Genomic DNA, 12398 nt, shown 5'->3' with positions numbered 1-12398 from the left:
TGGAGTGATTGGGTTGAAGAAGTTCATTTTGAAAGCGGTGAAAACATAGTTGCTGATTTGTATCAACCTAGCAATGAAGAGGAACCGTACTCTGCACCAATTATGCATCCTCCTGAGGACAGCAATGCAGAACCCTCCACTGTGCAGTGTAGACAGGTGCAATCTGAACCTCCCCGGCAATCAAGTTCGAGTGAAATGCATACAATTTGGGTTGATTCGAAGCATGGTGAGAGTGTGGAATATATTGGTTATGGTGGAGGCCTTTCGTGCACAAATTGGGAAGCAAATTTGAAGGTTGGCCGAGTTTATCCAAATAAGATTGCCCTTTTAAAAACCATCAGTTTAGCAGCAATTAGAGGCCACTTTCGGTTCAGAACAGTCCAATCTGGGAAGCGTCGATTTTGTGTTCGCTGTTGGCAGGTGCCTTGCCCTTGGAAACTTCGGGCATATAAAGTTGGATTACATGAGTTTAAGGTTGTTAAATACGATCCACTTCATGAATGTGATCTGAGGTTTGTAAGTAGTCACCATCCTCAAGCTACGGCCGAATTGGTGTCTGACTGTGTTAAATGGAGATTTCAGGATTCGCGCAGCATTTATATTGCAGCTGATATAAAGACAGATGTGAAAAAAAAATTTGGTGTCAGCATAAGCTACTCTACAGCTTGGAGAAGCCGAGAGTTAGCTTTCAAAACAATGAGAGGGTCTGCAGAAGAGTCGTATTCCCTTCTCCCTTCCTATTGTTATGAATTAGAGCGTACAAATCCGGGAACTTTGACATACATTCAGACTGATGTAGCCGACCACTTCTTATATTTTTTTATGTCAATTGGTGCATGCATACGAGGATTTAAGTCGTCAACGCGGCCCGTGATTGCTGTTGATGCTACCCATTTGAAGTGCAAGTATAAAGGTGTTTTGTTTGTTGCGACCGCATTTGACGGAAATCGCAACATATATCCTGTTGCCTTTGGGATTGGAGATTTGGAGACGGATGCAGCATGGGAGTGGTTTTTGAGAAAATTACATTGTGCAATTGGTGATTGCTCGAATCTTGTTGTCATATCTGATCGCAATGTTAGCATACAACATGGGTTGCGTAGAGTTTTTCCTGGGGCAAGCCATGGTATTTGCTTTTATCACTTGAAGGGCAATATGAAAGCCTCATTTCACTTGAAGCAACGGGATCCGATATTGGGGTATTTTGTAAGGGCAGCGAAGTCTTATCGTCTAGCGGAGTTCAATCGTCACTTCTCGATGATAAACAATGAGCGAGTGAGAACTTATCTACTACGTGCAGGCGTTCAGAAGTGGTCTCGGGCCCACTGTGATGGACGACGCTATAATGTGATGACAACGAATATTGTGGAGTCCATTAATTCAGTTCTTCGTTTTGCAAGGATGCTTCCGGTCCTACACTTGATCGATGAAATCACAAATTTACTTCTCACGTGGTTTAGTCAACGTCGAGATTTAGCAATGAAATGTCATTCTACATTGTGCCCTGATTTGGGTGAACAGAAGTTAAGGAAGAGGTTAGAAGCTGCGTCAAGGATGAATGTGGTCAAAATCAATGATGTCGAGTATAATGTTCTAGATGGTGATTTGAACGGTCTGGTGCACTTGGCAAACCGTAGTTGTACGTGCAGGAAGTTTGACTTGGAGGAACTCTCGTGCAAGCATGCTATTGCGGTATGTTGACACTTGAATTTGAACCCCTACTCCTTTGCCTCTTCTTATTATACACGAGCTACATGGGCAGCTGCATATGCTGAATCTATTTATCCTGTACCACCTAAAGGCACATGGGTTATTCCCGAATATTTGAACAATGTCAAAATCCTTCCTCCTGTTTGTAAGGTTATGCCGGTCCTTCGCAAAATGCAAAGAGTACCTTCCAAAGGAGAGGACTCTCGGCAAAAAAAAATGCTCAAGGTGTGGTGTGAAGGGCCACTACCGAAATACATGCAAACAATCTGTCCCTCTCAAGAACTAACGTGTCTATTTGCGCATATTGTACAGTTGTTCAGTTTGTACCTCAGTTGTCATCAACTGTGAAGTTCATGAATAGGTTCGGTGATGCTGCAGGGATGGAAGTCCGTCAATTAAACGGTCATGTGAAGCATATGGAACAAGGTAACAAGTTCCTTGCAATGAGAGCCTATTATTAGTACAAATTTGTGAACTTACACTTCCACCTGTGAAAAGGAAACCAGCTGTTATTTAACAGTGTTCCACTGGCCAATGTGTCTTACACATTAGCATTTCTATTCGTTTGTGATGTACCTTTTATTTATTTTAATTTAAATTGTATTCGATTTGGTGTTGTGAACTGTGATTGTAGTCACGTTGGCATCACTTGGTTTCCTTTCCTACACAACGTTTTGTCCTGTCTTTATATTCACCGTATTGGTATTGTATTGTGACTTTGTTGCGCCGTATTGGTATTGTATTGTACCTTAGTTGCCCTCGTATTGGTATTGTATTGTACCTTTGTTGCACTGCTATTGGTAGTGTAATTAAAAAGGTTTGTGTCCAAAATGAAATGGCCTAGAAGGCTAACTAAAATGTAATCTCGTACGTAAAACTCCTTCAAATGCAAATGTTACGCAATTACTGGGAGCGTCATTGTACTTCATGATTTCTCATTGTTCTGATTGCCATAGACCAAACTATATATAGTTTTTGGGAAACTATCCATGCAGCTACACTTGTCAGACACCACCAACATCTATTTCGCTCCACTTGTAGTCAGGTGACACGACGGAAGCATAATCCCGGAACATCTCGAACCCATTGTTAAAACATTCAACCAGTTCATGGTTAAATTTTTCAGATTCAGTGAATTTTTGGACAGCATCTTTCTTTGTTTCTTCCAATTGTAACGTCAACGAGGCTAACTTCGCGCTTCGACTTTGGGCTTTCATTGTTTGCTTAACTTCTCTAGCAAATGCTTTGTTCAGCTTGTTCGTCAAGTTGCCCATCACCTGGCCATGAATATCGCATTTGGTTTCCCACCAATCCGTTGCCGTACACAAATATTGGAGGTGATGCTTCACTTCAGCTATTTTCTTTAGCGGATCAATGTTGTCAGCCTCACTTCTTGATGACGTGTGATCGTTATTTGGAGTTCCAGGTGGAGATGGGAAAGGGACATGCCATGGCTGGTCTCCTGGGTAACTAACAACCTCGTTTGGAGGGATTACGTCTGACATCTTCAACTTCAAATGGGGATAATGCACACATGCACCCTGAAAAACAGTTAACGTTAGGTTGAATCTGGAGAATCGTTTTCGTTACCAACAATAGGGTGAGCTTTAGTACAGCTATCGTGTCTAATATATATGAAATTGAATGAGTAGGTTAGACCCTCTTATATAGAGGAAGTTGTGTGTTTTATATTTCTTTCAATGACTACATTACAAAATCAGTCTTCAGTCATTACTCCTCTCTGTCACTGACAGCATTGTAATATGCCCATTACAGTCAGACCAAATACGAATATACACACCTGTCAACGTTGGAATACTCAGCCGTACCAATATACACACCTGAACAACAGTGACTACACAAATTACACACAATCTTCATCACAATTCTATACTATATTAATATTGAAGGTGCTGCCATATGAATAATAGCTTAGTAGCAAGTTCCCCATTAACTCATTTTACCGACTGTACAGACTTGTTCATAAATGACAAAGTATCCCCTACAAATGACGACAATAAGCAAGTCCATCTAAAAACAAATTAATACCACCAAATCAGTCATATACAGTCCCGACCAAAATGTTAAGGCGAATAAAACGTCAGGTGGGATGAATACACCTACAAATATTTGCAAATGGAAAAAAATCAGAGTTAGGAATTCACCGTTATCACTCCATTTTGAAATGCCTGCACAAGAACATATAGTTTGTTTGTTTTAGAGTCACAAAAAAGTGAAGCAGTTTCTCTCTTGTTGCAACTTAGAATCCAATATTATGACAAATAAAATAACTAATGAATTGTACCTGGTATTTATTTTTGTATAATTTTACGGCAGCTGTATGAGCAAGGAGCAGGTGGTGTGTTACCAAATATGGTTCAGTAGATGAATCTCCCCCGGTGCAGTTTAGCTGCTGCCAAGTGGAGCATCGTCCCGGCGCATGAGAACCGATTGCATAACCAAAGTTACTAAAGGTATATGGCTCATTCAGTGTGCTCCAATGCTTTACTCGATCACCAAATTCCTTATAACAAAGTTCTGCGTAATCTTGAAAATGATTGCTGTATATACACATTTCAGAATGTGAATGTCATAATTGTATTTATTAATTAAATTATTAATACGATTCAGAGGACAAATTTCTTCACTTACACAATATGAGGGCTTAAGAAACCACCATATTCGTCTTCTAAAGTTTAGGGAAGGTCCCAATGGAAGAGTGTCACAAATGACGTTAGACCTATAAATAACATGATCAATAAAAGCGAGTTATAAGTTTGATAAAACGAGTTTTTTTATGAGTGCATGAAGCTGTTATTGTATAAATTATTGACCGTGTGAGGTGGGATGACTCACCATTGCGTAAGAGCTCATTGATGAGATTGTTGTAATATTTGATTCCTTCCTTGTTCACTCCTCCACTTAACTTTCCATCTAATAATTAAAACAAAACCAGAAAATAACGAAATAAGTGCACTGATACAATTTAAACTGAACTTTATATGACGATTGGTCACAACCAAATGTGAGGATGTGGATGAACTTACTTGGTAATAATCTTGACCATGAGATAGAGAATCTATAAGCATCCCACCCCATATTCTTCATAATCCCCACATCTTCCTACAGTGCATAACAAAAAATGATTTCATGAGAAAGTGCTAAACATTATTGGGAGCTTATCTTCAATATCCAGAATTTTCTTCATGCTTCAAAATTTAATATGTGCAATGGTCATGAACCTTATAGCGGTGATACTGATCAACAGCGATATCTCCATTACTGCTATCATTAATCTTTTCTGCAATAAATCATTGAAAATTTAATTAAATATTTAGAGCATAAGAGTAAAAGTAATACCATTTTGTTATTTTAACTAATTCATGATTTGATTGGACAGACCTGGATATTTGCGGGTGAAGGCATCCCAAATGCTTGGTCCTCTACCACCTTCGTTTGCAGCACCTTCATACTGAAATACACAAGAGACACAATGAAGAAGATGTCAATATTCTTGCAAGGATCGATGCTTGGTCTGAATTTGAAAGAAAAACCTAACCAATCAGAACACGAATTAAATTAAAGCCTAGAAGAAGAAAGGACTTACTTGGTAAGATCCAGAACCTACGCCAAATATGAACCCTTCTGGAAAACTGCTCCTATTGAGAGAAGCGGTGTCAAAATGCGTGGGTGGAGCTCTAATATCTGCTTTGCTATTTGTGAATGCAAAGCCAATTAGTAGCAGCACGCCTAAGAGAAAAGATCGTAATTGCATTGCCATAACTTGAGGTTTTTTTTGTTGGTAATAATCTTGATAAGTATAAGTTGGCTCTGGCTGGCATGCTTCATGGCCTTTATATAGAGGAGGAAGTACGTGCTGCAAATGAGAACAAAACACAGATGGGCATTGAATGGGTTTGAGGGGGCAACTACGTAGAATGTCATGGTACAAAGGGAAATGAAAACTTCCATATTTGAATGAGTTTTTGTCTCCCCCCAAAACTCAACTGTTATATTCAAACACGTAATATGTATAATGGCGCATGTGTGAGTAGAGCCGCTAAGTCGGATTTAGTCTCTTATAACCAATGGGTCAAACTGTGGGAACAAATTTGACACACAATTGTTCAAATTAACCAATGGGCTTCAGGCACTTCCTTTGGGTTGATTTATTCTTTCACTTCCTTCGGCGCAATTGTACCTACAAAAAGGATATATCGTAATAAGGAATTAGTAGCATCTTTATGAATAAATGAATCTAGTTAGAAAAAGATATTCAAAAGTTTGACCATTGTCAAGAATCAAATTTTGTACCCAAATAATTACATGAAATTGTCCTTCATGTCCAGCAATAATCTCATTTAAAAGGTCAAAACGATAGGAAAAAGAAAAAGATATATTTAGTTATATACCCATTCTTAGCACTAATGATATAGATAAACCTTATACCATTTAATTTCTATAAACAAAGCAAAAAAAATCGATGGGCTTGTTTTAAAAAATCGACGACAGTTTTGTAATTTACAAGAACTTAAAAGTCTTTTTGTTATGTTGTAAATGAGTTTTGTGTGTGTTTCTAAATTCAATTCATATATGGTTTTTTTTTTAAATGTGGGCTCCTATATTGGGTATAATAGTGAATCTTCCAAAGAAAAACCCCACGAAGGAGCTTAATTATGATGGGAAGAAAAATAACATTAAAATGCACAAAAAGAAATGCATAAACAAAAAGTCATTACTACATATTTATCTCATGTGGAACGATCTTGAGGTTATTTTGAAAGAGGATGAAAAGAAAGTCGCTATGAGAATTGTGTGGAACATGAGGGAATAAGTTTGACAAGAAATATGTGAGGATGAGTTTAGCAATTACGCTAGCCATAGACTTGTCCAAGCAATATACACTACTACATTTTACTCTTTGCGCGACGAAGAACAAAACGTCGCCCAAAGTCTCATTTAGTCGCCCTAATTTCAGCGCGACAAAAAATTCGTCGTGCACCTTCCGTCGCGCGAAGATCGTGAAGAAAGCCTTTGCGTGACGGGGTACAACCCTTCGTCGCGCATAATTGTGCGACGGGTAAACCATCGTTGCACCAACGGTGTGGAGACGAAACAATTGTTCGTCGCATAAATATTTGCGCGACGATAAAGTATTCGGCGCACGTATATTTGCGCGACGTAAAGAATAACGCGACGAAACCTAATTCGTCGCGCAAAACTAGTCCGGGAGACGTATATGTTCGTCGCAGAACTATTCGCGCGATGAGAAAGGTTTCGTCGCTCATCTATTTGCGCGACGAAAATTTCAGTCGTCGCGTAAAAGCTGTTGCGCGATGAAATATTTCGTCGCGCAAAAAATATTTGCGAGACGTATGTATTCGTCGCACAAGAATTAAAGTAATAAAAAAGTGGATTTTTTTATTTTTTTTGTTACATGTGGGTTTGCGCGACGAAATGTCTTCCGTCACTCAAAAGTAATATTACAATTTTTTTTTGTTTTTTATTTTTTTGTTTTTTATTATTTTTTATTTTTTATAAATAAAATTGGTTTTTTTTTTATTGATTAAACAACGAAATTGCAATAAAAATAAATTAGAACAAAATTTTGTTATAAAATAAAATAAATGTATTACAAATAAAATAAATGTTTATGATGAAAATAAATACACTAATCAAATAATGAAGCAAAATCAACCGGGTCGTCGCCTGTATGCGGCTCGGAGGTCTGGGCGTCCACCGTGGTAGTGGTCTGGGCGTCTACCCGGGCAGTGATCTGGTGGGCATGCTCGGGGTGGACGGGCTGGGAGGTCGACGCACGAAACTGCGGGATTGGAAAGCCGCTCTGTGCGAGGGACTGTAGAATCACCGACATCTGACCCTGAAGCTCGGCCACCTGTGCTGTCAAAGCAGTCACCTGACTGTGTGACTGCGCCGATGAACGAGGTCTAGGTTCCCTCCGCCGGGCATTCCCCATCCCTCGACAATATGTCCCCGGCCTCCTCCCGAGAGTCTGATCCAACGTCTCCGTCAAGATCTGAAATTCAGCATCCTGTGGAGGAGCCACAGACTCGATCGGAGTCTCGGGAGGAAGCTGGGAGGCGGACTCCTGAAGAACCAACTAGCTCCTCTCCACCATCGTCGTCTGTTGAACATAACATAAAATATAAATTTAAACATGCATATAAATTGAATGCGTAACATAAGAATTAAAATTAAATAATACTTACATGAAGGGACTCGGCCAACTCATTCCCGGGTCGAACATAAACGTCACCAAAGACGTCGATCTCTTGGAACTTGGACCCCTCCTAAATTGAAGAAGAGAAGAAAAATATTAGTATGAAAAAAATAAATTATTAAAAATGACATTAAAAATGAAATATAAATTATGTGATTATTACCCGTCGCCGTGCATCCATCCTATACGAAAAGGGCCTGGAGCCGGAATGGTGGAGAAGGGTCTTCTTCTTCCTATTACCCTTATTCACTTGGGCTTTATTCTGTTATACAAAAAATGAAACGTATTAGTTAAAACATAACAAATTAAATAATAATGAAAAAAAAATAAACATTAATAAGAAATAAGTAATAATTAAACAAATATTATTAAAAAAATACCACATATTCGGGCGCTTGAAAATGAGCGCAGAGCCACTCCTAACTATCCTCCCGCCCCTCAAGCTCCTTCGGGCAACCCTCCTGAAGAGCGACTTGCGGATCATCAAAGGCCTGAAAATGATGGTGCAAGTCGCTCTTCCACTGCTTGTACCTCTCAGCGAAGAGTCTGTTGACGTACGCCAACGACTCTTCGTCGAGATCCTCCAAGTTATAGTTCGTCTGCAATCAATTAATTAGATACGTTAAGTAATAGAAATATACACAATTTTAAAGAAAAGTAATGAAAATGTAAGGTACATACCGACAACTGGCCGCGAACTTCCACCTTGATCTCGTCAGGCATGACCCTCCAAGACTTCCATTGCATCGGGCAATGGGTCCGCACGACGTGGCCAATGTCGTGGGCCAAGGAGCTATGCAACTCCGCCGTCGGTGCAGCCTGATGGCGCTCATCGTATCCGATGCTGATACGACTGTTGGTCACCCGGGTGACCTTCACCGTCTTCAGCTGACGACACGGCCCTCGGGTGTTCATCTTCGCTGCAAAGAAAAAAGATATTAATGTTAAATAAACAACATTGTCAAATTTCAATATAAAATTAACAATACAAAATGGTAGTTATACCTGGTTGTGATCCCGAGGCACCAGTACCGTCGGTCGATGTCGTGTCGGTGGTGTCGGCGGGCCGGTGCCGCCGCCTAGCACTAGCTGGCTGCGCGACGGATGGCACAGATGACGCAGGCGCCTGGGACGCCCCGGGACCAACCAGCACGTGCTCCATCAAAGCTGGAGCAGTGGCAGCAGATGCCGACTGAGCCGGGGGATCCGAACTTGGTGCAGTCATCATCGCCCTACCACGTCTAATCAAATCTGACATCTGCACATATAATTTCATTAAGAATTTAAACTAATTAATTAAAAGCATAGCATGACCTAGGGTTTGGAATTTCGAAGTATCCGGGACTCCGATCAACGATCGGTCGAATCCTAAACGACCCTAGAAACACAAAGGTACAACTACGTGAGTTTGAGTTCGATCCAACGGTCCGAACATATCAAACCTGGAAATCGCACAATAGGCGAAATCCGATCAAGACTCAAACGGTAACCAAATTCAAATCCGAGCAAACCTACGCGCTCGTGACAAACAAGGGATTGCTCTGGGACCCAATGCCCCACTGCCACAACATCCCACGCGTCACCACACGCGCTGGCAGCGCGTGGGTGTCCAAAGCGATAACATTCGCCGGAAAATTCTAAAAACTAAGGGCCAAGGTTCCTACCCTAGGTTGAAAACATTAATTGGAGCCACTTTTGTTCTCGGACATACCCCAAAAAATGGCCGGAAGTGGCCGGAATTTAAATTCAAAAATCGGCCGAAACTTAGCGAAAATTCAAGAAATCCTAACCAACCATCAGCTAGACCACAAACAATAGTCGAGAAATCATACCTCAGGCGTCAGAAATGGTGGCCGGAGGAGAGAGAAATCGGCCGGCGAAGATTCGGGACAAAACCCACTATGTGCGACGGCAGGCTCGACGGCGACGGCAGGGGAGGCTACGGAAGGAGCGGCGGTGGCTGAGGTGACGGCGGAGAGAGAGGGCTCAGGTGACGATGGAGAGAGAGGGAGGAACGGAGAAAAACCAGAAAATGGGGAAGAAGGAGGCATCGGGCCGTTTCTGCAAATTTATTCGACTTTGCGCGACGAAGAACAGAATACGTCGCGCAAAATGGTATTAATGAATCTTGCGCGACGAAATATCCGTCGCGCAAGGTCTCCCAGAACGCCAAATTTTGAATGGGGATTAGGGTCTGTGCCTTTTGCGCGACGGAAAATATTACATTCGTCGCGCAAAACGCTGTCGTTCTGCCAAAATTTGGGGATTTAGGGTTTAGCGGGAGGCTGAAACTGAAGGGTTTGTGGTTTTGCGCGACGAAGAGAGTAAACGTCGCTCGAGGGGTACCTTGCGCGACGGAAAATATTACATTCGTCGCGCAAAACGCTGTCGTTCCGCCAAAATTTTGGGGTTTAGGGTTTAGCGGGAGGCTGAAAATGATGGGTCTGTGGCTTTTGCGCGACGAAGACATTAAACGTCGCGCGAGGTGAACCTTGCGCAACGGAAAATATTACATTCGTCGCGCAAAACGCTGTCGTTCCGCCAAAATGATGGGTTTAGGGTTTAGCGGGAGGCTGAAACTGAGGGTCTGTGCCTTTTGCGCAACGAATAATGTTATTCGTCCCGCGAGTTCATGAATTTGATTCGGTTGAAATTTTCACAAAGTGTTCAAAGGGGATGGAGGTGTGAAAACTGTCGCCCAGATTGCGCGACGAATACAACATTTATCCGTCGCGCAATCTTTTTCACTTTCACTTTGCGCGATGCATATATTTTAATCGTCGCGCGAGTTCAAGTTATTGATTGAAATTTTCACCAAGTGTTCGAAGGGGATGGAGGGGTGAAATGTGTGACCCAGATTGCGCGACGAATATTAGATTTGTCCGTCGCGCAATCCACTTTGCGCGACGGTTAAAATTTATTCGTCGCGCAAAACCTAGACCCTTATCCTAATATGTAAACCCTAAGCCCTAAACCCTAAACCCTAAAATAGTTTCAATGATCCAACCGGCAAACTTATTTTTTGATACTTGGAGATCGTATACGCCAAAAATCAAAAAGACCAAACATTCAGATATCAGGGAACGGGACAAAATATTTCGACGGTTATAAATGAAAAGTCATGATTTAACGGTGTATTTTAACTCCGATTTTGATCATTTTTACAGCAACATTTGTTGACCCTATATGAATACAATGACTGAATTTGATCTTCAATTTCAGATTTTTACACTAGGGGATACCACATAAACGTTAAGTTACATTTTCACAAATGTATGAACAAATTTTAGGGTTTTTGGTGAATATATGATTTTGATAGCACACGCAGTCTACGAAACTAGTTTCAGTCATCCAGCCGTCAAACTTTTTTTTTTATACTTCGAGATCATAGACAGCAAAAATCGGACAAAAAAAACATTCAGAGATTAAGTAACGGGGTAAAACTTTTCGACAGTTCTAAATAAAAAGTGATGATTGAACGGTTATTTTAACTCCGATGTTGATGATTTTTTGCAGCTACAGTCCTACACTCCATATGAATACAATGAACTAATTCGATCACTAATTTGAAATATATATGTGTGTATATATTATACTATAAAGTTACCCTAATATATGTTTGCGCGACGAAGGGTCCTTATCGTCGCGCAAAAAGACCATAAGCGACGCATGTATATGCGTCGCGAAAACTATGCGCGACGAGTTTTATTCGTCGCGCAAAATTTAGGCGACGAATACATATGCGTCGCGCATAGTTTGCGCGACGAGCATCATTCGTCGCGCAAGAATTTGGCGCCATAAATTCTCATTTAGTTCAAATTGTGTATGCTTTGTATTTGTTGGAAAGGTTTTGTGTTCATCATTTTTTAACTTTGTATAAAGAAGGTTATATTATTTGTTTTACCAATCTTGTTTAACTAAATATTTTTTCATTTTTGATTTTGTTGTATGTTTTAACAATGTTACATATGTTGACATATATAAGGATTTGATATAACAACTACATATATTCAAAGATTTGTATTACACAAAAATGAATACACTAACATAATAAATTTACAAATAAATTCATTATTCATCATCTGAACTATAATAACTTTCGTTATCGTCACTATCATCACTCTCGGTCTCCCAATCTTCTTCCTCCTCCTCCTCTATAACTGCATCATCGGCGTTGCTAGGGCCCACTGCAACATCGTATCGGGGAAGATCACTGAGGTCAATTGTAATTGACTGAATCGGTATTTCTACTGAAGACACTCCTTCTATTTGAAACGGTTCTTGTATAACATTTGTATCTCGAAGTGTTTCCGCATCATTTTTCATTGAAGATTCTAAACGTTGGTCAGCCACATTGTCGACGTCGTTGTCACTAGGGTCTAGTTCTGGTATATCATACACGTTCCTATGATCCATCTTCTGCACAACTTTCCACCCGTCCCGCACG

The 12398-nt window shown here is 40.6% G+C and overlaps 1 protein-coding gene across 1 annotated transcript; it reads right to left on the bottom strand.

Annotated features, from left to right (window-relative positions):
- Window positions 4579-5718, bottom strand: LOC18773659 (non-cyanogenic beta-glucosidase). The gene is made up of 4 exons (XM_020565104.1): window positions 5318-5718; window positions 5113-5182; window positions 4953-5011; window positions 4579-4833 (listed from the first exon to the last, which is right to left on the bottom strand). Exons 1-4 carry the CDS (start codon window positions 5489-5491, stop codon window positions 4645-4647), a joined length of 492 nt encoding a protein of 163 aa, XP_020420693.1. The 5' UTR covers window positions 5492-5718; the 3' UTR covers window positions 4579-4644.

This window comes from Prunus persica, chromosome G6, assembly GCF_000346465.2.
Source record: "Prunus persica cultivar Lovell chromosome G6, Prunus_persica_NCBIv2, whole genome shotgun sequence".
Taxonomy (NCBI): domain Eukaryota; kingdom Viridiplantae; phylum Streptophyta; class Magnoliopsida; order Rosales; family Rosaceae; genus Prunus; species Prunus persica.
Note: the sequence above shows the minus strand (reverse complement) of the source record. Positions and strands in the feature narration are given on the sequence as shown.